The sequence below is a fragment of the Trichoderma evansii genome (genome assembly GCF_050947405.1).
Source record: "Trichoderma evansii strain SZMC 28006 chromosome Unknown GGI43scaffold_5, whole genome shotgun sequence".
NCBI lineage: Eukaryota > Fungi > Ascomycota > Sordariomycetes > Hypocreales > Hypocreaceae > Trichoderma > Trichoderma evansii.
Genome location: NW_028145201.1, coordinates 763602 through 786147, shown reverse-complemented (window position 1 = coordinate 786147; position 22546 = coordinate 763602). Strand labels below are relative to the sequence as shown.

General features: G+C 48.2%; 9 protein-coding genes across 9 annotated transcripts in view; 2 read left to right on the top strand and 7 right to left on the bottom strand.

Moving 5' to 3' along the window:
* GGI43DRAFT_421597 (P-loop containing nucleoside triphosphate hydrolase protein) overlaps window positions 1-759 on the top strand; it is a gene marked incomplete at both ends in the record, with an annotated part of 2153 nt that extends 1394 nt beyond the window's left edge. Inside the window, one exon of the mRNA XM_083207984.1 lies at window positions 64-759. Coding sequence (XP_083062666.1) covers window positions 64-759 — 696 coding nt within the window. The remainder of the gene's footprint in view (window positions 1-63) is intronic.
* A 174-nt stretch (window positions 760-933) lies between these two features.
* Window positions 934-2604, bottom strand: GGI43DRAFT_432749 (uncharacterized protein). The gene is made up of 3 exons (XM_083209633.1): window positions 1992-2604; window positions 1786-1925; window positions 934-1716 (listed from the first exon to the last, which is right to left on the bottom strand). The coding sequence occupies exons 1-3, from the start codon at window positions 2323-2325 to the stop codon at window positions 1108-1110; spliced, it is 1083 nt and encodes a 360-aa protein (XP_083062665.1). The 5' UTR covers window positions 2326-2604; the 3' UTR covers window positions 934-1107.
* A 260-nt stretch (window positions 2605-2864) lies between these two features.
* GGI43DRAFT_311455 (uncharacterized protein) lies at window positions 2865-3380 on the top strand. Its single transcript, XM_083201702.1, has one exon. It carries the CDS (start codon window positions 2965-2967, stop codon window positions 3298-3300), a length of 336 nt encoding a protein of 111 aa, XP_083062664.1. The 5' UTR covers window positions 2865-2964; the 3' UTR covers window positions 3301-3380.
* On the bottom strand, window positions 3306-4683 carry GGI43DRAFT_399653 (2-hydroxyacid dehydrogenase). Its single transcript, XM_083205369.1, has one exon. The coding sequence runs from the start codon at window positions 4537-4539 to the stop codon at window positions 3460-3462; it is 1080 nt and encodes a 359-aa protein (XP_083062663.1). The 5' UTR covers window positions 4540-4683; the 3' UTR covers window positions 3306-3459.
* Window positions 4684-4794: 111 nt separating this feature from the next.
* On the bottom strand, window positions 4795-8187 carry GGI43DRAFT_311463 (uncharacterized protein). Its single transcript, XM_083201703.1, has 3 exons — window positions 7781-8187; window positions 7590-7714; window positions 4795-7525 (listed from the first exon to the last, which is right to left on the bottom strand). Exons 1-3 carry the CDS (start codon window positions 7876-7878, stop codon window positions 5487-5489), a joined length of 2262 nt encoding a protein of 753 aa, XP_083062662.1. The 5' UTR covers window positions 7879-8187; the 3' UTR covers window positions 4795-5486.
* Window positions 8188-9136: 949 nt separating this feature from the next.
* GGI43DRAFT_399649 (glutathione S-transferase) lies at window positions 9137-11218 on the bottom strand. Its single transcript, XM_083205368.1, has 3 exons — window positions 10544-11218; window positions 10003-10458; window positions 9137-9945 (listed from the first exon to the last, which is right to left on the bottom strand). Exons 1-3 carry the CDS (start codon window positions 10754-10756, stop codon window positions 9409-9411), a joined length of 1206 nt encoding a protein of 401 aa, XP_083062661.1. The 5' UTR covers window positions 10757-11218; the 3' UTR covers window positions 9137-9408.
* Window positions 11219-11246: 28 nt separating this feature from the next.
* On the bottom strand, window positions 11247-15086 carry GGI43DRAFT_399646 (E1 ubiquitin-activating protein UBA1). Its single transcript, XM_083205367.1, has 4 exons — window positions 14686-15086; window positions 14184-14560; window positions 12130-14119; window positions 11247-12068 (listed from the first exon to the last, which is right to left on the bottom strand). The coding sequence occupies exons 1-4, from the start codon at window positions 14689-14691 to the stop codon at window positions 11340-11342; spliced, it is 3102 nt and encodes a 1033-aa protein (XP_083062660.1). The 5' UTR covers window positions 14692-15086; the 3' UTR covers window positions 11247-11339.
* Window positions 15087-15792: 706 nt separating this feature from the next.
* GGI43DRAFT_381806 (FKBP-type peptidyl-prolyl cis-trans isomerase) lies at window positions 15793-16355 on the bottom strand (the record flags this gene model as incomplete). Its single annotated transcript, XM_083203168.1, has 5 exons — window positions 15793-15820; window positions 15875-15937; window positions 15994-16054; window positions 16108-16175; window positions 16231-16355. 5 exons carry the CDS (start codon window positions 16353-16355, stop codon window positions 15793-15795), a joined length of 345 nt encoding a protein of 114 aa, XP_083062659.1.
* Window positions 16356-16763: 408 nt separating this feature from the next.
* Window positions 16764-21270, bottom strand: GGI43DRAFT_421591 (WD40 repeat-like protein; the record flags this gene model as incomplete). The annotated part of the gene is made up of 3 exons (XM_083207983.1): window positions 16764-19202; window positions 19284-20880; window positions 20936-21270. 3 exons carry the CDS (start codon window positions 21268-21270, stop codon window positions 16764-16766), a joined length of 4371 nt encoding a protein of 1456 aa, XP_083062658.1.
* Window positions 21271-22546: the final 1276 nt, after the last annotated feature.

Genomic DNA, 22546 nt, shown 5'->3' with positions numbered 1-22546 from the left:
GCCCCCCGCCCCCCCCCCCCCCCCCCCCCCCCCCCCCCCCACCTCGTGTGGGCATTCGTCGAGAACAAGAGCCTTTCGAATTTAGATTTTGATGACTTTCTTGCTGACAAGGGTCGTGGTATCACCATTCTCATGTTTGGACCACCTGACGTTGGAAAGACATATACAGCTGAAGCTGTGGCAGAGAGAAGCCGTGTGCCACTCTACTACATGAGCGTCGGTGCTCTAGGAACCAATCCGAATGAAATCGAAAAGGCACTCGATCGTGCTCTTGAGCTATGCCGTCTTTGGAACGCGATGCTTCTGTTAGATGAGGCCGATGTCTTCCTCGGTACACGAAGGGAAGATACTCTGGCACGCAACGAGCTAGTATCTATGTTCTTGAGCAAACTCGAATACTACCAAGGCATACTGTTCCTTACCACCAACCGCGCCGCCAGCCTCGACCACGCTTTTCAGTCTCGCGTCGACCTCCTCCTACCATATAGCAACCTCACTGCGGATGCTCGCCGCCAGCTCTGGCAGAATTTCGTCAAGCACGCAGGCGGCGCAAAGAGATTTAAAATTGGAGATGAGGACTACAACCGACTCTCGTTGCTGAATTTGAACGGCCGCGAGATCAAAAATCTGATCAAGAGCGCGAGGTTACTTGGTATGAAGAGCGGACAGCATGTCACTGCTGATCGGCTAGTTCAGCTGGCGAAAAAGAGGGTTGAGGCGATTGAGATACTGAATGGCGGTGGAGAGACGTTCAAGTGAGAGTTGCGTTCGTCGCAGAATACCAAGGATATGGTGATGTCTCATGGGGCGTGCTACCCATAATATTTTCCAGTTCTTAGTAAATCATAAAGCTAGTATTCTATGCGCATATGAGAGAGAAGAAATTTGTATGTTTATTATACTGTGTAACAAACACCATAGGAATCCTAATATTGTTTGAGACAGGACAAGCTAGTTATATAGCAACAGCAGCATCTTCAAGGTGCAATTATTTGACGTAATGAAGGCTGCACAAAACAAATGCTATTATACATGTGTTCTTAAAGCACCAAAGTGAATATATTCTCCATCATTCGAGTTTTCCAAGTGTAGTGCCATAATCAATGTTCATCCAACCCCACTCCAACTCCTGGCAAGACCAGAGATTGTTACAATCCTAACGACGACCCATCGAAGATCAATCACATGTTTCATGTTGATTGCCTCTTGCTTTCCCATGCGTATACTAAATATGTGCCCTGTCTCAAGTGGATGATGAGTGCGGCTCCGATATTCCTCAACAAAATCGTTATTTTCGGGCGGAATAATCTGCAGCATTTTTTGGATAGCGTCCACATTTATCTCCGCGCGGTGGTTGGGATTGAGTCGGTTTCTAGGCATCCAATGGAACTGAAGCCAAATGGCAGAAGCCTGGCGATCGATTGGTAGTATCCCGAGGCATTGGATTCCAAACAAGTGGTTCTTCCACAGTTTACGCAAGTTAGGGCCAAGACTCATCATATTCCAGCTTTTATCACAGTGGTCAGACCCAACGCAAACGAAGTAGTTTAGCTGTGAGCAGGCCTCATGGCTAAGAACGGCAGAAAAACATGAAGAGATGTCTAACAACTGGATAAAAGTGTAGTTTATATAGCTAGCAACGAAAGGCATGATCTGATGAACTCTTGGAGAATCATCTTGCGTGAAGATGCATCGGTAATTATCTCGAACGAGGCACTGAATCTATATATTAATAACTTTAGGCGTTATGTGAGTCGCCGGGTTATTATATCATCAAATACGCACCTTTTCTTTCTCAGCTGCTCTCTGTAGAGTATTCTCTTTTCTTTTCTTTAGCTGAGCTCTGCGCTCATTGTTTTCCTTGGACACTTCCGGTCCAGTCTTCTTTCGACCTGAATTATCTCTCCATTGGCTCTCATCCAACACTGTGAGCGATGCATTAGCAAATTTATGTCATCGAATGGAGAAAGAACTGGAGATAAAAAACCTACTGGAGAACAAATATGTTTCCAGATACTGGATTTTTGCTTTCAAAAAGCTGTCGTGAAATCCGTCATCAGTGATTTTTCGAAGAGACGAATCAGGATTAAACAAAAAATACGCCAGCTCAAAGTAAGTGAATTGGAAATCTTCCGATACTCCCTTTCGAATCTCCTCAATTATTCGGAGCCTCTCTTCGAGATTGTCCATTGGGATAATTGGATCGGCGGTTGCATAGATTAGGTGGTCTTTGTGGTATCGCATCAGCTGCTCTGTCGTCCGAGGAGCACTGTAGCCCTCAGGAAATAATTTTGTAGATTCATCTTCAGAACTTGAACTGTCCATGGTTGTGAAAAGTGCTTGATGCTGTGATTAGCAGACAAAAAAGTGAAAATAAGCCAAGGAGCAGAGTAAGTGAAGATGGTGATGAAGGAATAGAGAAAAGTGCAGACCAATCTGGAGTGTGGAAACACCTTGTGTAGCCTCGTGTGGCAGGAGGAAGAACAAAGTTCCATACGCCTTGGAGATTTCCGAAGCTCTTGCCTTGGCTTTTTCTGTTATTACTTTTTTTATCCGTCTGGATACAAACATTAGATAGACTGTAGAAAGCTACTTGAATCAATAGCAGCTGCTAACCTGAGCCTTGACTGTTACACGCAATATCAGTACTTGTAAGGCTCTGTGTTGTCATTCGTCATTCTCTAATACGCCACAAACAAGGCAAACAGAAACACAAACATTGTACCCCTTGCCAGCTGAAAGCTGCGTCTACCCCCTGTCATAATTGCTTTTTTTATGCTTATCAGTATTTAAACTTGAGCTGCTTCCATTACTCCTGACTTCCACACTATTCCGCTCAATCTGCCATCTAATTAAGAAGTGAGGAGCCACAGCCAGTAGTACCCCCGTATCTCCAGACTCAGCTGCGATCTATACTAATGGTATAAACAGCACAATTCCCATCTTCACTCCATCTCAAGCAACATGGATTCCTCCTCAAATAATTCAGATCCAATCCACAACTCATCCAAATCTCAAGCGGCGAAGCCTCGATCAGTGACCAGAGACTTCACTGAAAAGCAGCTCCAGGCTATAGGAGACCTTCATCTGAATCAACCAAGGACCTTGGGCTATAGCGAGGAACACATGGAGAAGCTCCGCTCTCTAGGAGACGCTTGGGGGAACGTTCATCATGGCGTCCAAGGGCGAAGCACTGCGCTCAACGAACTTCGAGACGGATTCAGAGACTTGAAGAAAGATGTTGAAGCAGTAGAGAAACTGTTGAAGTCAAAAAAAAAAGATGAAAGAATGAGACACTGACGAAATTTGGGTTGGCAATTTTGTTTGTTTGAGCATAGCTAGCAAGAAGCATGAAGACTTGATTATACCACATTACTCATCTGTTTGGCATGACCCTTCTTCCTTCATCATTATCACAACACCGTACAAGACAAACTAGCTTCCCAGAGCCCCAACCCATCACACACCCCTCACTGGCAACGAATCCCTCTTCACCAACTTCAAATCCTTCGTCAACGAATTCTTACACGTCCCCGTAACAACAAACTCATCAATATTCCTCAACGTGCAGTCCGCAATCTCCCTCAGCGCCTCCTGCGTGAAAAACGCCTGGTGGCCCGTCACAATGACATTGTGAAACGTCATCAGCCGCATCAGCACGTCGTCGTGGATAATCTCGCCCGAGTGGTCGTCGTAAAAGAGCGCGCCTTCGCCCTCGTACACGTCCAGCGCCACGCCGCTGAGGTGCTGCGTCTTGAGGGCCCTAATGACGGCCCTTGTGTCGACGAGGCCGCCGCGGGAGGTGTTGATGAGCATTGCGCCGGGCTTCATCTTTGCGATTGCGTCTTCGTTGATGATTCTTCTGGTGCTGTCCATCAGGGGACAGTGCAGACTGATAATGTCGGATTCTGGGAGAACCTCATCCAGGCTCTTATACTCTCCAATGCCCTCCAATGCCGGCGAGGGATACGGATCGTATGCCAAAATCCGACACCCAAAGCCCTTCATGATGCGTGCCGTCGCAATTCCAATCTTGCCCGTGCCTATAAATCCAACCGTCTTCCCATGCAGCGTCCTCCCCAGCAATCCATCCAAAGCAAAGTTCCCCTCTCTAGCCCGATTATAAGCCCGATGCGTATTCCGATTCAAAGTCTGAATCAGCGCAACCGCAAACTCAGCAACCGCTTCGGGCGAATACGACGGCACGTTGGCAACCATGATGCCAGCCTTTTCAGCCGCCACAAGATCAACATGATTAAAGCCAGCGCATCGCAAAAGAATAGCTTTAACGCCCTGCCGAGCCAACGCCTCCACCACAGGCGCACTCAGAGTATCATTCACAAAAGCACAGATAGCATCGGCTCCCTTTGCAAGTGCCACCGTATCCTCCTCAAGCGCAAACTCATGATAAATAATCTCAATGTCCGCAGAAGCAGTACGACTCGCAGGCGACTCTTTGGCTTTCTCGGCCGCGGCGCCACGGGCTGCCTCAATGTACCGCTTATCGTACGGCTTGGAGCTGAACACGGCGAGCTTCATTGTCAAGTTGCAGTTGATTAGATTGACCAAAACAAAGATTAAGATCTTATTTTTGTCCACGTAATTGAGGAGAGAAAAGAGGAGAGAGGCGTTTTATTTATCGAGTGGGTGACACCCAATTGGCTTGGCACAGAATGAGGAGATTCAGGCATTGCGCACATGCACTCATTAAGGTTTCCGCGGCCAATGATTCGTCCATGCTAGCAGCAGCGACCTGCAAGCGGCATTCACATGCATCTTTTGGAAACGCTACACTCATTGCAAGGGTAGAGCAGCATTTGGGTGTATTTTCATAAGTATTTCAAATTTATATGCATTAGCCTGTGGATATCCATTGGCTTCTGTTACAGCACAACTGAGATGATCTGACAGTAGCTGCTCTTACCTATACACGCAAAGCCAGTGTGTACAGACTCCATTGTTCAACTATAAAACCACTCTCATAGGCTCATTGCAGTTTAGAGACCCCAAGAGTAGTTCTCTCAATACCCATTCCTTATCACCATGCCATTTTGTAATTACAGGCAGAATCATTTCGTAGACATCATACATCATATACATCACAACATTTACGCAAGAGCCCATTTTGCAACATCTTTTTCATTTCCACTACTGACATTACATCGCCCCCTTCTCCCCTATAACTAGCAAACCGTGCACTTAAGAGTCTTTTTTCCTCGTCTCCGAGACTACTTCCCCCAAAAAGTAATTCCCAGGACAAAATTCATATGACAAGGGCTTAAAAAAGAGCAGCCATCAGGACCTATAACCCCTTTGGGTCCTTTAACTTCGAGCCTTTGTAGCTTCCAAGAGCCATACTAAGCATAATAAAAAAAAGAAATGAGTTTAATTTGACTACAAAAGTTTCGACACGGAAAGCCAATTTTGTGCTTTTGACAGTTGACACGATCAAATTATAGATCGCAATAGCTTGGAGCCTCATCATACTAAGGTCGGCCAAAAGCAGCCCCTCGGCCAGCGGCGCCAGGAGGCATACCACGGGTCTCAAAGGGGGATCCGCCAAATGCTTCAGGAGGTCCTGGAGGTCCATTGAACCCACCAAGTCCAGGAGGCATAAATCCGTGAGGCGGTCCATTAAAGAAGCCAGGCGGAGGTGGAGGCATGTTCCGTGGAGGCATACCAGCCATAGCCTCTGGAGGTGGTGGCATACCACCAGGGGGAAAGTTGGGTGGGAACATGTGTGGCATGGGAACGTTGCGGCTCAAACCTCCAGGTAGTCCGGGAGGAGGCATCATAGGGCCACGCTGCTGGGGTGGTGGCATCTGACCGCCGCTCGCCATCCAATTTGGTGGCATTTGGTCCATTGGGGGAGGAGGTCGTTGCAAAATTTGTGTGGGCTGGCCGAGACGCGCATCACGTTCGGCATTGTGGAAAGATTCTTCAAGAGGGAATCCTGGAGGCGGCTGGGGGCGCATCTGGCGCTGTGGTCCCCGATTCTCTCTTGGTGAGAAGTCTGATTCCAGCATTGGTGCTTGCTGCTTCTGCGGCTGGGGCTGGGGCTGGGGCATGCCCAAAGGAGGAGCACCGGGTCCCATTCTCATGAGGTTCATCAAGAACTCAGTGTTGTTATTGTTGCGAGCCTGGTCAGGAATTCCTGAGCCTTGGCTAGAGATACGTTGGTGGTGGCCCACAAGGTCTTGGAGAAGCTGATCTGGTCGAGCAGTTTGCTGCTGTGGCCGAGGGGCAAGAATCTCTTGGACATGTTGTGGCGGCGGACGAACCATGCCGTTGGCTCTCTCTCCGCCATATTGTTGGAATGGCTCTGGAGATGCCAAGTTGCTCTTCTTTCCCATATCAGGGTGATTTCCCATAGGCGGTGGAGCAAACGGCGATGGGGCTGGAGGGGTGGCACTCATGCTCTGCTTCTGGAGCTTGAGAAGCAGCTGCTGGAAAGCTTGCTTCTCTTCTTCAGGAGGAGCTTGCATAGGGATAGGGCCTAAGCCAGGGGGGTACTGGGTGGCCTGAGGTGGTACACTCGTTGACTGTTCCGCCCTGCTCCGCGGTTCTTCTTGGGGTTGGTGGAAGAAGGATGTAAATCTCGATGACTTGCCCACAGCCTTGGGCTTAGCAGGTGCTTCATTCGCTTCAACAGGCGGAGAGGCAGGCTCAAGAGAGCTTTGGCGGCCGAAAGCAAGGAAGAACTTGTCGGGGGCATTCTCGACAGCTGAGATAGGCTGATGAGGAAGATGAGGCCTTTCAGCCTCTGCAGCCGGTTCAGGTACAGGAGCTGACGCTGGTGCAGCATCTCCACCTCCTCTGCCCTTTTTCATCTGTTCCATCCATTTTTGGAAATCTTGCTGTGTGTGTGCTTCACGGAGCGCCTCGGCGGGCTCATCAAACCACTCAGGGTCACGCTCGACGCGCTGTTCGCGATCACGGGCCCAGCGCCTGTCGGGTGCTGCCCCCCTTCCGTTTGCACGGTCATCAATCGTTTCAGAAGTGTCTCGATCTCTCCAGCTCTTTGTCCGATCTCGCTCTTTTCGTTCGGTTGCCGGGGAGTCTGCTACTACTGGCTCAGCCTTGTGCCAAGAGTCGACTTTGCTTCTGCCAGCGCTATTGCGCGTGCGATTGTCATTCTCAGCATCTTTGTCTCTGGTCAGAGTATCAGTCGCCCTCGTCGGACGGTCGCGCATGGCATCACGGTCGTTTTCCCGCAGTGGTTTCTTCTCATCTCGAAAATTGCCACCCATGCGGCCATGGAAACGCTCAGCGCCCTCAGCTCCAAAACTCTTGCGGGGCTTGACAGTGCTCCACCCATCGCTATCTAAATCGTTCTCTCCGCGGCGTCGAAGGGCATTAGGTGCGCGCAGACGGTCTCCATCTGCTTCGCTGTTTCGATTGCGCAAGCCAAAACGGCCTACCGGGTCGATGTCTTTGGCCGACTTGTCGCTTTCTAGCGTCTTGCTGCCTCGGCCAGAGGAAGCAAATGCCATCCGGGGAGGGGCAAAGACAATGTCTTCAGGGTCTTGAATAGTTTGTACAGTTAGCGCCACAGAAATACTCCCACAATACACATGAGATAGACCAACTTGTGCTATTCCGCGAGGCATGGCCGATGCCAGTGCGGCGATTGTTCTGGTCGAGGAGTGGATTGTCAGAGGGCCGAGGTCGATCGTTTGTTGGTTTGTTTTGTGTTCGAACTTCAGGAGGTGCCCTGCATAAAGTGGTATCAGTGAATTGTAAGCTTTCGAGAGCATCTTCAGCCTCTAGCTGCACTCACCCCATCCATTCCTCCGCCGGAGGAAGCTTATCAGGTTTGGTACATAGCGGCGAGTCTCTCAGGAAGAGCAAATGCTCTACGGTGTATCGAACGGCCATATCAAGGCGAGGAAGTTGTGACGCTCATCCGGCGAATATCTCGACTAATCGCTCAGGAAAGTGGTGACCCTGTCACAGAAAAAGAGAGCTAGTCGGCCGAGAGCCGCAAAGGATAGATAAGGACCTAGGGTGTCGAGTAGCCGGCTTGTGGTGGGGTGATGCAGCGCAGCGTATGTTTCAATCGACGAGGAGGGCACGGCTTCAAGCGTTGAATGCCGCACAAGTATATATCTAGCAGTCGAAGAGGCCGTAGAAGAGCTGTAACAAGCAGAGATTGTAAAGGACGCGTTGCAATTTCGAAGATGAGGCTGAAGCCGACCGCGGAGCTAAACAGCTGGGGTTGCCACTAAGAGGCAAAATGAAAGGAGAAGGTGGAACAAAGAGAAAAGGAGGGCAGCGACTGCAAAAGTATGTAGCGATGGAGACAATTTGACAGAGAACAACACTAGAAAGGACGCAAAGGGACGAGATGAGTAAAAGAGACAATTATGAGAGTAGAGGTTTGGCTTTGTTTGTGCGCAGGGAAGAGTTTGGCGGTCGGGCGGAAACAAGAGGACGCTGCGTCACGGGTGGCTGCGCGCCGAGGGAGCTGAAGAGGGAGGTCGATTGCGGTCTGTGTCAATGCGGATAATATGTGGGATTGTTAGATTGTTTGTGGTTGACGAAGCGAGGCGGCGAGGAGGTCGAGAGGAGGTTGGTTATTTGGTTGATTCGGGAAATTGGTGATGATGGTGATGGGAGCAGATTGCGTTTTTGGTGGGGACTCTTTTTAGGAGCGGCAAGAGAGCAAGGACCAGGCAGACAGGAGCCACGGCAGGAAATTGCCAGGTGGTAGTGGCGGCTAGCAGCGTCTTCAGTGGCAAGGAGGTAGGGCTTCCAGCGGGTGGTGGGCGGTAGGCAGGCGCTGCTCATTTGGGGGAGTTTGGGGATTTTAGGGGAGGGGGTGCTGTCAGGCTGCCTGGAAGCCCAAGGAAGCCCGTTGAAAGCTGCCCAAGCGAGATGTACGCATTTCACTGTATCAGCAGATGAGAACTATGGAATGATGTCTAATTAAATATTGAGCACAAAGCAAATGTCCACTTGGAAACAAAGATATCTAGTCTGATGACTTTACTTAAGCTTGTATCACAAAGAAAGGTGGCTTTGGCTGCCGAAGTCCTCTGTCTTTGGGCATCATCAGGTGACTAAACTCGGACTGCTTGCGGATAAGCACAGCACCAGCATTCATGTGTTTAGTAAACACCGAGAGTGAATGAGAAGTTAAAATCAACGTTCTCTGACCAGCTTCACATCACTCAATTCACTGACATGCAGGAGGATTATATGGCGCATTAAATCATTGGTTTCATATTCACGTCAAAGTGTTCACATCTTAGGGTAAGTCTGACAATCTTCAGCTCTCACCATTTTCCCTTTTCCCCCAAAAAAATTCCATCCAGTCAAGGCCCCTTCCAACACACCCTTTTTTGAATCCCACCAAAAATCCTTACAGCAAGTTAAAAAGCAATTTGTCACTAATAGGTAGGCAGTTTACGCTCTCGCCGCAGCCACCTCCTCCTCCAAGGGCAAAATGTGCGGCAGCGGTCCCACAGGCGTAATGCTATAGGGGTTGATCTGCGTGTGACTGCGAGTGTAATGCCACTTGATATGGTCAAACTGCGTCGTCTCCTTAAACGCAGGGAGGTTCCAGTACAGGTTGCGCATCCACTTGTGCAGGCGCGGGTAGCCGCTGCGGATATCGCGAATGTTGCACTTGAAGTGCTGTACGTACACCGGATCGAAGCGCGCCAGCGTCACGTACAGACGGACGTCAGTCTCGGTGATGTTCTTGCCAAAGAAGTAGGGGCCCTCGGTTTGTGAGGCGAGATGCTTCTCTGCGCGGTCAAGGGCCTCGAAGACACCGATGACGCCCTTTTCATAGGCTTCGCTGGTGGTGGCAAAGCCGGCCTTGTAGACGCCATTGTTGATTCCGTCGTATATCCAGGTGTTGGCCTCTTCGATCTGGCTCTTGAGGTTCTCTGGGTACAGGGAAATGGAGCGGTATTTCTCCTCAATCAGGTCGTCAAACTGAGAAATTCGTTAGTCGTTCGTCCATTTATAAGCCTTGAGATATCAGACACTCACCTCAGTTCCCAGCATACGGAGGATCTCGCTGCTTTCATTGCTGACAATCTGGTTCGTCTTCTTGTCATAAAGGACTGGAACAGTAAATCTCCCAGTGTAATCCTTGTTCACCGCAAAGTATACCTGGCGCAGATGGGTAAAATCATGCAGCGGGTCAGGGATGACATTGTCGCCTGGAATATCCTCAGGCTTGTCCTCTTTGGTGGCAAATCGCCATCCTTCCTGTCCCAGATGCCAGTGTACCACTGAGAAGGAGATGATGTCCTCCAAACCCTTGAGCTTTCGTGCGATCAAGGTGCGGTGCGCCCATGGGCAGGCATAGCTGACGTAGAGGTGATACCTGCCCTTCTCAGGGGGAAACTTAGCACCGGCCTCACGAGAGATCCAGTTGCGGAACGAGCTGACTTGTCGCTTGAACTCGCCAGACTTGTCGGCCCAGTCAGTGATCTTGGCAGCCTAATGACATATCAAGTAAGTATTACAATCATATAAATATGTGAGTGTTCAAAAGCGTAGATGGCCCTTTGCGAATACTACTAACCATATTGACTTGGTTTAGTGACTGTTGTGAAGTGACCAAGCGATGTGAAGAAATGGAGGGGTTATACGTGAGATTGCTGCTTCGCGTATTTGTAATTGGACTGCCGCTTTTGGATAATGCTTGATATACCAAACCCCTGGTGAATTGCCTGTGATAATTGTTCAAGATACCACCACTGGCTCTAATCTTCAACTGCTGCTGAACTGCTCTCATTTATTGAATGATACCCCTCACTCAGTGTGAAGGATCCTGACGTCTATATATACAACTACTGTGGCTAATTATTAGTTCTACGAAAGTGCCAGTAGCTCCTCTGCTTATACTTTAGCGTTCCAACTGCTTCATAGTGTCTTCTGACTTAAGCATTGCTAAAGGTTCTGGGCAAACAGCTGTTCCTTTACCAATCCACACGTTATACGGAAACTATTAGCGCGCTTTCTAATTGTGACGTAACAGGGCCTCATAAGCATTAGCGCCAGTATCACTCAGCCATGACCCCCCCTTAGTCATTGCTGGAGTCGATATTACTGGGCGGGATAAAAATTCCAAATTACTTAATGCAAATAAAGACGCAGAGCGTCGGGCGATCCATCGAATAGCCTTTTTGAATGCGGCGGTTTTTCCGATGCTTATTCATCGTAAATCAAGCATAGTATCAAGGCACGAAGGTAAAGAGTAATACAATGATGACACAGTATTAAACTTATCCATAAGTAATTCATTTTTGTTCAAATATCTACTCATTTAGTAGTAACTGCGTATGACCCGCGCCATGTCTATTGAAAACTAAGCCCACTTATTTGATATTTACCTTGATGTACGGAACCTCCACGTCCTCTTCGTCCAGATCCTCGGCCACCATCTCAAAGATCAGCTCCTTCTGGTGTGCAGGAACGGGCTTCTTTGAAATGGTTTCCACCAGCTCACTGAGCTTCAAGCCATATCGATCCTTCAACTTTGACGGAGGGAAGAAGCTGGCATAAAGCAAGCTGACGCCAGAGCTGAGCATGCTGATGCTGAGGCCCTTTGCTTCAAAGTGATCGAGAAGCTCCTTCAACGTGATGTTGTCAACTTCAAATCGATCCCAGATCTTGTCCAGCTTGACCTTGCCGTCGGGTCCCTTGTACTCCACCTTGGGGCTGCCAATGGGCTCACTAAATCCGAAGAATGGCAGAGCCAGGTTAATGAAGCCGTTCTTGAACTGCTCAATGTCATCCTTGCCATCAATGACCTTGTATAGCTCAAGGATGACGAGGCCTGTGACGAGGGCAGTGGTAGTGGCAATGGCTGGGATAATCTTGCCCGCAATGAACTTTGTCTTGTGGCGATCGGCAGATTCGATCTTGTAGTTCTCTGCTCTTAGGTTGCTGCAAGCAGTGATGAAGTCAATGTGGTGATTGGTGTCATCGTCCTTCTCGAACTCGACAGGCTGCAACTGAAAGCCAGCCAGAGTGCTTGCCGATGGAAGACTTGCGCTGAGGGAACTAAGCTCATCAGTGTCATCAAAGGTGCTAGCATTGGGGTCCTAGATATAGAGTTAGAATTAGTGCGATCTAGAATGTGGGAGAGTAAGTGAAAAGACTTACAGGTTCCTTGTCATCAGCTTGAATCTTGACGTTTGCGTCAGGGGCAAAATCGGGCACGATGACATTTTCGAGCTCCTTAAGATAAATGGACCTATCAGTGCCAGGGGACTTGATGTTGAAGTTGAATGCGTGCAGGTTGGCTGCAGCAACAATAAACCCAAAGTGAGTTGCATTGTTGGGGTCAAACTTGAGCGCATCTGGGGCTCTCTTCGGGCCTGACCAGAAGGGAGTGCCGCCGGAGGTGACCGAGTCCTTGGGGAAGTTGTACAGAAGCTGCTGGACCTTGTTCGCAAACTCAGTCTCAAAGAGAAGGCGGGCCCATGCAATACAGTCCTCAAAAGTGCGAGGTCGCTCTGTTGTCAGATAGTTGCGGATAGTCTCAAGAGTCTCCTTGTGGTTGCCGCCCTGCTTGAGCGTAGCCTCGATAAAGTTGGGCTGCGTCAGGTACAGGTTGACGGTTTGGGGGGACTTGACAAAGAACTTCTCAAACATGTACTCCTTGGCCCAAGCAATCGTGTGCTCAATCTTGTTGGGGAAGCTTCGAATGGTACACATAGGGAATTCTTTCTCGGGAGGATCTTGAGAAGAAGAGTAAGACTCTGTCAGGTGGGGCAGGACAACTTGTGTGTTGCCCTTGGTACCCAGAGTTCCGCTCTCGAGCAATGGCTTTCGGAAAAAGACGCATCGTCGGTCGACGTAGGTTCTCGCTTCGACATTGTCCAGAGCGTTGGTGACACCGTCCAGGCTTCGCCAGAACTCCTCGTTGAAGACGTGCTCAGTATCGGGACTAACGCGCTCTCGCAGCGTCTCAATGTGGCCTACTAGCTCTGGGTTCATACGCTGCACAGCCCTGGCAGCGCAATCACTCTTCATGCTACCAACATCGGCTGCTCGGAAAAGAAACTGTCGGTTGAGGTTGCTCTTCTCGATTGAGTCCATGTCGGTCACGTAAATCTTGCCGTTGGGACCTGTTCCGAGGCCGATCATTGCCCAGTTCTTGAGCATCTCGCAACCAATAGCACCAGCACCGACGAGGAACTGCTTCAGGTTGGAAATCTTCTCCTGGTATTCAGTTCCAAAGACGGCAATCTGACCATCATAACGGCTGCCGATTGGCTTGCAAAGCTCTGGGCTTCGCTTGGTAGAGGTAGGAAGGGACTCGAGTGAGTCAAAGTACATCCACTGCTGGATGGGATTAAACTTGCCAGACACGGCTTTGAGGACCTCCTGAGCGGCAATGCCACCAAACAATGCAGCCATAGGGCTGAGATCACCAAGGGCCTGGAAACTCAGTTCTTTCAAAAGCTTCTCGTCAATGTCGATCTCGAGCTTCTCGGCGGCGGCAAAGGTTTTGGCAGCCTCCAAAACTACAATGGCATCCTTCTCATCCATAGGGTTGGGCAGTCGTCCATTGGCGACCTGGAACGCATGGAGAGCCTGGAATCCCAGATGAAGCTGCTGAGGGCGATCGAATTTGGCATAATCAGAAATGAGGAATTCAGGCTCCTTGAGGGCGGCTGTGAAGCTCTTGAAGTCGACCACCTTGGGCATCTTGACCTGCTGGTAGATGCCCCCACGCAGGTACTGCCCAAGATCTGATACATCGCCAATAGAGAAAGTGTACGGGCCCTTGACTGTAATTTTACGTGGCTCGCAGCCATTCAGCTTATCCATGCCTTCAACTTCGGAAAATGTGACATAGTCGCCATCCTCTAGGCCATGTCGAGTTTCGTCGAGTGCCGACACCAAACCCTCCTCGTCAATGCCAGCAACAATACCGCTGACGGGAGCCTCGCCGGTCGGATCGATAATGGTAAACTTATCGCCAAAATCGCAGAAGATGGAGCCAAACAGGCCGAATGTGTCGACGACGACGACGAAGATTCCCTTGGAGTGGCAGTAATCGCCTACAGCCTTTTGTATGGAGATGGGGGAATTGGTCAGCACGACGACTTGGTACTTGTCGAATTGGGAAAGGTTGTCTTCGATTCTGTAATGAGCAATAGTTAGCTAAAAGATTACCACTATGAAATCTGAGGTATAGTTGATCGTACCCAGGAGATTGGTGGACCTTGACGGGAGTATAGGCGTTGAGTTCTGCAATACGCGGGGCTGTGACCTCGTCTCTCGGCTTGCCAACATCCTCTGGGGTTAAAAAGAACTGAGCTGAGAGATCGGCAATCTTGACTGGCGCAGGGTCGTAGACTGTCAAGCTCTTGACACCAGCCAAGGCAATATTCTTCGCAATCTCTACACCGAGACCCTTGAGGCCAACAACGAGGACGTTGGAGGCGCCCATGCGGCGCATGGCTTCGTGTCCCAGGACATAGAGCTGTCGACTGTAGAGAGACTCATCGATGTCTGTGGTTCCGACGACGGAATCGTCGACTTGCATTCTGGTCGCAAGATCGACCTCGGGAAGCTTGGAGGCCTTTTGGAAACGCATCATGGTCAGCTTGCTTCTCCTGCCATATCACGTCATGTTATGTCACTTCTTGCAGAGGATAAAGAGACATGCAGCGCGATATAGAAGCGCCAGAGGGAGCAGAAACTTACAGCCATGGTCCTCTTGGAATCTTGTTGTGACTCCCCTTCGGAGAGCCTTCGCTTCGCCAGCGCTCCGGGGCTGGCCTGTGACGAAATCTTGGATATGATATCCAGCACCTAGGTCGAGCGAGACCCCACCTAGATGCTGCAGACGAGGTAGAGAGAGAGCTTGAGGGGAGGTTTTATGCGATGTTGGCTATGATATGCCAGGGAGATTCTTTCCGGGAGAAATGCAAGTTGATGCTCGCAAGAAGAGGCGTTACAGCAAATGCTTGGTTTGTAATGGAGATGCGAGAACCACGACTGTTTGCTTAGGCAAGTCGTTGGCCTGCTTCTAACAAGGCTCCAGTTCTTTGATGAGGTAATGTGGCCAATCGTTGTCATGGCATGAGTACGAGGAACAATGTACCGAGAAGAGGGGCAGTCGCAAGTCAGGCAAAGCCAGGCGCAGCCAGGCGGGGCAGCAGAAGCGGGGCACTGCCTGCTAAGAGTTACAGCGATTGGCCAAGGTAGAGAGGCGCTGTTAGGCGCTGTGAAGCTGTTGGAAGCAGCTCGAATAGCAGCCGGCAGGTACCCGGGTGGAAGCTCTCGGACCGCCATGGAAGCTCCAACGCACCGGCCTTTGGCGATTGCAGCTTTTGCCCCCTATGTGAACCTTGGGGGAATTACAACAGATGACAGCACATAATTCCGCTATAATTGTGTTCATCCATCAATTGCCCTTTTCCGACAAGTCCGGTAGCTTGGGAGACCTTTTACGCACAGGCTAGGGTAGCTCGACACGCTTGGAGGGGAGCTTGGATAGGTACAGAAGAGAGATAGCCGCGCGAATGCTTAGAGACACAACCAACCAACAACTAGTAAACAAGGCAGGGCATGCTGTTACAAATTAATACTGCCCGAAAGATTCAGAAATTCTCTGAGTAATTAGACATCAGACATGTGGCCAAGCTGTTACTCAATCAGAGGGCGGCATATCACCAATGGGACTGCAGCAACTGGGTCTGTTTTCACACAAAGACAGCCTTGGGTTGGAGATTTATCTTGTATTTTAATTTATCCAAAATGTTTCAATATCCAAATATTATCATCCTGGTCGTTTCATATCTGGACCGTTTAAAAAATCTTGAGCAGTTCAACGTCGCTATCCGAAGTGTCAGTCGCTGTGCTCGATAAATCGATGCCGGCGGAGACTTACAAGATGAGGTCGGCGTTGGGAGGAATGACTTTTCCAGCCCCACGAGCGCCATAGCCAAAGTCGCTATGACCAACATCTGTTAGTATGAACCTCGAAGACGAAGAATTAGCGTAGCATACCTTGTAATATCAAGTCTGGCCTTCTCACCAACCTTCATCTCAGGTACACCCTGATCCCATCCTATGAAGAACTGTTAACAAATCCATAGTTTAGACTGGATAGATACACTATACCTTTAATAAGCTGTCCAATGCCGATGTTGCAGTCGAAGGGTTCATCTCGGTCAACGGAAGAATCAAATCTAGAATAACGTATGAGCAACGTAACTGGTGCCGCAATTTGGCCGTGTTATTTACTTTTTTCCCTTCTGCTCAGGTTGCGAGTCATCCTTCAGCCAACCGGTGTAGTGCATGAGGATCCTATTGCCCTTCTGAGGGCTCGGGCCAGTGCCTTCTTCGTATACAGTCTTCGTGACACCCATTGTAGCGTTAGATTGACTGGTCGCAAACGTTTCGTAAAACACCGAGCAATTAGAGCTGATTCTTGAGCGAGAGGAATTTTTGTAGATTCAAGTGGACAAATCAGCCCCTCCATTAAATGCTGTCTTGCTAGCGGGGTAATACACGTCTCTTCCGAGCTGATCCACGATGACGACTTTGCCGTAAGGATAGGAGGGTAGCAACGCCACGTTGCTATCCCTAAATTGTTCTAAGGGGGTGCTCTAGCATCCTCAAAGTCCACACCGGACTGCTGTTTGCGAGCTTGCCCCGCTAAAGCCCTGTAATGCGCTCGGCGGTAAAGCTTCCCAGACGCGTTGCGTATGGATGATAGCTTCGGGCGGCGATGTCAAGTGGGCTAGCTCAAGGCACATTTGTGGCGTCCAGAAGGTTCACCGTGAAGCCGAAGGAATTTCGTAGGAATTAATGCCGATCAAGAGCAGCCGCCCAAGGCGAGACCCGAGGGCGATGAGAGATGCGGCGACATCAATATCCGAAGCAGACATTCTAAACGTGGGCGGCAGCCAGAGCAAATTGCGAGAATCCCACGTAATCCACTCGCCGTCATAGCTCAAGCCAAGTCCTATGGTATTTGCCTTCTGGAAGGTAGGCGGGTCGAATACAAGTGTGCCCACATTGGTAATAAGCAGACTGGATCCGGCAGAGTCGAATTCCATATGGTTGGCAAGCCCACAAATCCCCAGCTGAGCAACGCTGTGTCCTGTTGAGGCACAGAAAATCTCAATCTTGAATTCCCTTGTTTCATAGAGCGCGATGAGGTATTGCTTGTCAGGAGAAAACATAATTTGGCTAATTCCCGCAGTACTAAGAGCTGATGTAGTGTTGGCAATACATGTACAGCTGTCTGTTTCCCAAATTTTGATTTCTGTGGGAGAGTATGAGGCCAATCTCGTGCCATCTGCTGACATTGTCATAAGCTCTATCGACCAGTGATGCGTCGCGCTCATTTCTTTCCACTTTGCGGTTGGTAAGTGATATAGCCGAACGGCTCCATCCATGTAGCCAAGTAAAAGATAAGCACCATCTGGCGAATATGTTACATATGACACGCCATCCGTTTCGCTCGTTTTGTCACCGAAGGAACCAAGAAGCTTCCGTGTTGCAATATCCCAGTACATCAACGTACCTGTTCTAAATGTTGATGAAACTGTTGTACCATTTGGTGAAATTGCGATGGATGTGGCAAAACTGGTTGGCGCTTGATACAAGAGTTTGTAGTCGCCAGTGTTTGCATCCCATAGCTTGACACCGGCAGAGATAGATTCCCAAACTCCAGTTGAAGAAACAAACATAGAGCTATCTGGGGAAAATCCGATTGACCTTGGCCAGCCATATAGATCATCATTGTTATCCATAACATGATCATAAGGAGCCGAAAGAATATCGTGCGGTACTACCAAGGGCACTTTAGCAAAAAGTAAGTGTTCTTCACCCGTCGTTATACATTTGCCAGTGACGGTATCCCAGAGCTTGACGGTGCGCTCTCCAGCAGTAGTTACAGCCCTTTTCTTATCTGGGGAAAGAACAACTTCAAGGACTGCGCTTCCGTGACTTTCGGCTTTCGCTGACTGTATTTCAGAGTTAGTATCCCAGACGTTCGATTTACCCCTATGATCCATCGATATAATTATTTTTTCATCAACAGAGTAGGCAATTCTTGTAATTTGTTCCTCGTGACCGTTGTATACTGCTATACAAGTCATACTTTGTAGATCCCACATTCTTATACTTTTGTCGAACGAAGCTGAGGCCATTCTCTTTTCGTCGTTTGATAAGATAATATCGGATATGGTGGCTCTATGACCTTCCAACAAAGTATCGCAGGTAGCTGTCAAGGTATTCCAGATCCCAATAGCTCGACGACCCGACCCAGGACTGCCTCTCATAGGGCAAATTAGTTGATCACCACTAGAGAATAGGACTAAGGGTACGTCTGCGCCAGAATCCACACCTTCGGCGATCAAGTGAATACCAGAGGATATATCCGTAAACGTTATAGTATGATTGGAATCAGTAGATACCAATTTTTGGCCGTCATGAGAAAACGCAAAGTTTCTCCAGCGTTGAGAGTGGCTGCTGTACGGTAGATTACGACCAGTTGCTCTTGTATTGAGAAATTGGACATTTCCTTTCGACATCATTAGAAATGATGTCCCATCGGGAGAAAACCCAATCATCCAGTCACCTCGGATGAATTGATCGCCAGGATTGATTGGATAACTTGCAGTACACCTGCAAGTTGCCCTGTCCCATATTTTTAGACTTCCATCTCTGGATAATGAAGCGAGCTGTTGACCGTCTGTTGAAAACATGGCTTCTATAATTTTGTCTGTGTGTCCTCTAAGTTCTGCTATGCAGCTCCTTGTGGTAGTGCTCATAACTTGGAGAATTTCGTTTCCAGAGAGATAGAAGAGTTCTCTTCCATCAGAGGAGAAATTGACGGATTCGGATATTACATCATCATATACATCAATGCAAGAAATTCTTCTCATATCCCAAATTTCCATCCTCCTCCTAGATAGAAATATAAACCTATCACTAGTGGGAAAGGATAGAATTTGCGCCCCATGTACAAACAGGGTCTCGAATGTCGCCAAACAAGGGTCCCAGTTCGATTGCATTATAGGCCGAGTAGTGAGCCACGACGGAATGCTTGTATTGAACAGCTCTCGAACAATGCTCTTTTCTGGAGCAAATATAAGCGCAGAAGAGTATATCTGGAGCGGTGCTTTGTTCATAGTGCCTAGATTCGCGAGCACAAAGCGCCGTGCATCTTGCAAAAGATTTCCAACAACTTGAGCATCTGTTTCCTATTGTGAAATTGACCGTCAGCTCTACGCATAAACTTGAAACATAATGGAGGAAGTAGGAGTAATCTAGATCATATTTACCTCAAGCTTTTCTATTAGATCATCTATCATATAGACACTCTCTGAGCTTTGCTTCAGAATACTGAGTGCTTCAAGCCAGTTGAGCAAGTAGCTCTCCAGGAATTTATGCGTTTCATCGTTATCGCAAATCCTGCGGTTGCTTAACTTTCGATGATAGGTCCAGTGCATGCAAGCATACTGAATTTCGGCGGGCAAGTATTCGTCAATAACTGTTTGGTTTATTTCTGATTGAAGCGTCCCTGGAGATCGAAGGCAACAGATGTCTTCTTTGAGAACACGAGTTAATAGCCCAAGGCACTGCGAATATAACTTCGAGTGAGATTCTTTTTCATCTACCCAAAAAGGAGTTTTGGAGGATGTTTCTTCAGCATCAACTAAGAAGTCTCGAAAAGAAAGATGTAGTAGTCTCACAGGAGTATCCAAATCGGTAGGGATACTAAGGACAGAATGTAAAAGATCGAGCTGATCTTCAATAATATCTGTTGAAACGCTAAGGATATGTGAAAGGCTTCTAATAGATAGAGGTTGGGCTAAAACGATGATTGAGCCAATTAAATATCGGAAGCTATCCAGCACTTCTTGTCTTTTGCTAGGCGAAAGACCAGCAATCAGGCGATCCAAGACTGGAAAATACGTCATATCAAGGCCGGATATCTTTATCGTTTGATACTCAAGAAGTTTGTTGAGCTGGTTGTGAGGACTTCCTAATCTTCGATCGCTTAGGAAACGGCATATTGTTGCTGCGGCGATGAAGAGAGGAATAGCTGTAGCGACAAGTTTCTGCAGCACATCTTTACCAGGCCAGTCAGATGCTATTTTGCGATGCTCTGAAACGGACATGTTATAGTCTGTCTTGATGGTATGAAGTTTATCTTGCATGAACAGTTCAATATCGCGTGCAATAGTAGTAGCAGGAACTGTCGCGAGCAAGAGGTTGTCATATTTTCCACCAATTTTTTCAAATCCAAGTCGAATCGGCAATTCTGGTCTGCTTGTGAGAAAAAATTTGACTCGAGGACTAATTGTGTTCTGTGCTTTTGAGAAAACACTGATCAGCGTTCTCATATCATCCTCAGAGCCACATTCGTCAAGAGCGTCAATGACTATAAGCAAGTTTGGCCCCCAGCATCGCGGGTTCTTCCTCAGTGGATCTATAATTAGCCTTTGGAATTGGTCATTCAGAGGTTTTTCATGAATAAAAGGATCCGTAACCAAAACTTCGCGGATATGGGGAGCGATGCTTGGCAAGCGGCGGACAAGCTGGGCGGCTATTGTAGTGAACAGGAAGGTTGCTCTGCCACGATTTCCTTCACCTCTCTTGAAAAAGAAGCTAGCTCCGAGCACATCGTTGTTGCTTGATAGCTGAGCCACTGTTCGAGAAATAGTAGATTTGCCAGTGCCCGCCATACCGTTCAACCAAAAGATAGACTGGCCACTCTGCTCAGTGCTCCACTGCCGGATCTGTGCGATAACCTGGGTTCGCGTGCCTGGAAGGCAGTATGATTGCTCTCCATCTACGCTAGAGTCAAAGGTAGCGGCCTCTGCGACTCTTAGCTTTGATAGAACAAATTCTTGATGCACATCAATGAGAATTGATCTTACACGTGTCAGTCAATCAGAAAGATATCCACTTGGGGAGGGGGGCAACATACGTTTGTTCAATGCTCATATTTAGCACAATATTAGCCTTCTGCCTATCAATGGTAGCAACGATATCGTGGATCTCTCGTTTTTTGAATGGCCACGTTGCTCTAGTAGACGTATTCTTCGTTCCTAGATCTAGTTTCGCTACCAGCTCTGCTAGCAGCTTGCGGAGATCGAAGACAGTCTGCCGCAGGACCGGCGATTCTATCTTTGCGGCCCCTTTCGATCCATTTAGTAATATTTCGAGCTCTTTAATGACGACTGTTAACCGGTCAACCTCTCTCAAGAGTAGCCGAACTTCCTTTGGGGCATTTTTAACATCGAAGCAGTATATTGAGCACATGACGCCGATTTTGACAAGAAGATCAACGACTTGTGAAATGTTGGAGAAAAGGCCCAACACATCCATGATAACGCCATTAATGCACGGAGAAAAAAAAAGACAAATGGGTATAAGAAAAATATAAAAAAGATACACGCAAAAAATCGCAGCTAGGAAAGATACCGCAGCTACGAAAGATACCGCAACTAGGGCAGAAAGGAAAGCTAGGGAAGAAACGAGAGCCAGAAAAGAAACATAAAGAAAGAAAGAAAAGAAATTGGAAGAAACAGAAAGAAATGTCATACGTACCCGTCCGAAAAAAGAATTTTGTGGAACGCTGAACACTGCAACGTCGGGAAGGGCAGGAGATGCAGAAGAGGAGGCACGAGAGGCAGCGGTTATGAAACCAGGTGTGAGCGGGGTTTTTGTGACAATGGCATGTTATGACGAGGGTTTGGATGAATCACATATTATTTATATACACCCAGGGACATACAACCAACACATTGTTGCAGATACGCACGGCGGAGTCGGCCATTTTCGATTGTTGGCTGGTGGTTGTTGGTCGTTGATTGTTGAGTGTATATTTGCTTGCCTATCAAGTAATGCGCTACTAAGCGCCCACTGGAAGCGCCGAGCCGCGAAAATGCAGGGGCAGTGATGGGATTTTTGTAAGGCTGTGTGACGGGATATCATGGGAATTAAAGTGGGCTGTGATTGAGATTTATGTCCTAGATCAAATAGAAAACGATTCATTACTAAGTACAAGATTTACCTTATGTAGGCTATTTCCCGGTATTTCCAACCTCGAGTAGAAGCATCGCGTATGCTGCAGAGAGAAAGCTCGATCCCTGGCGGATACCAGCTGAGAAAAAGAATTGCATCCGGTAAGACCAGAATAAAAAAACCATATAACTATCGAACAATTTATGACTGTAGCTTCAAGAATATTTCTATTCGAAGGTCCTCAAGTCTGGCTCCAGGTGCTAGGTTTGGAAAGCTACATGTATATAGGTAGAGAAATGTCGCAGCAGCAACCAACGCCCCAGGAGGAAAGAGAAAGAAGTGATAGAAGAAAGGCACATATAGGTACCTCGTAGAAAGAGGAAATTTGGACGAAATTTTTACTTTTATACCAAATGAAGATTTAACAATACTACCAGGTAGTCATATAAATAATTATTGCGTTATTCCACTCCTTCTGCTCCAAGCAAGCCCCCTAAAGCACCACAGATCTCAACAACAATCCTGGCAATTTTTGAATGCCTGTTTATGGATACGACAATCTCTTTCCTGG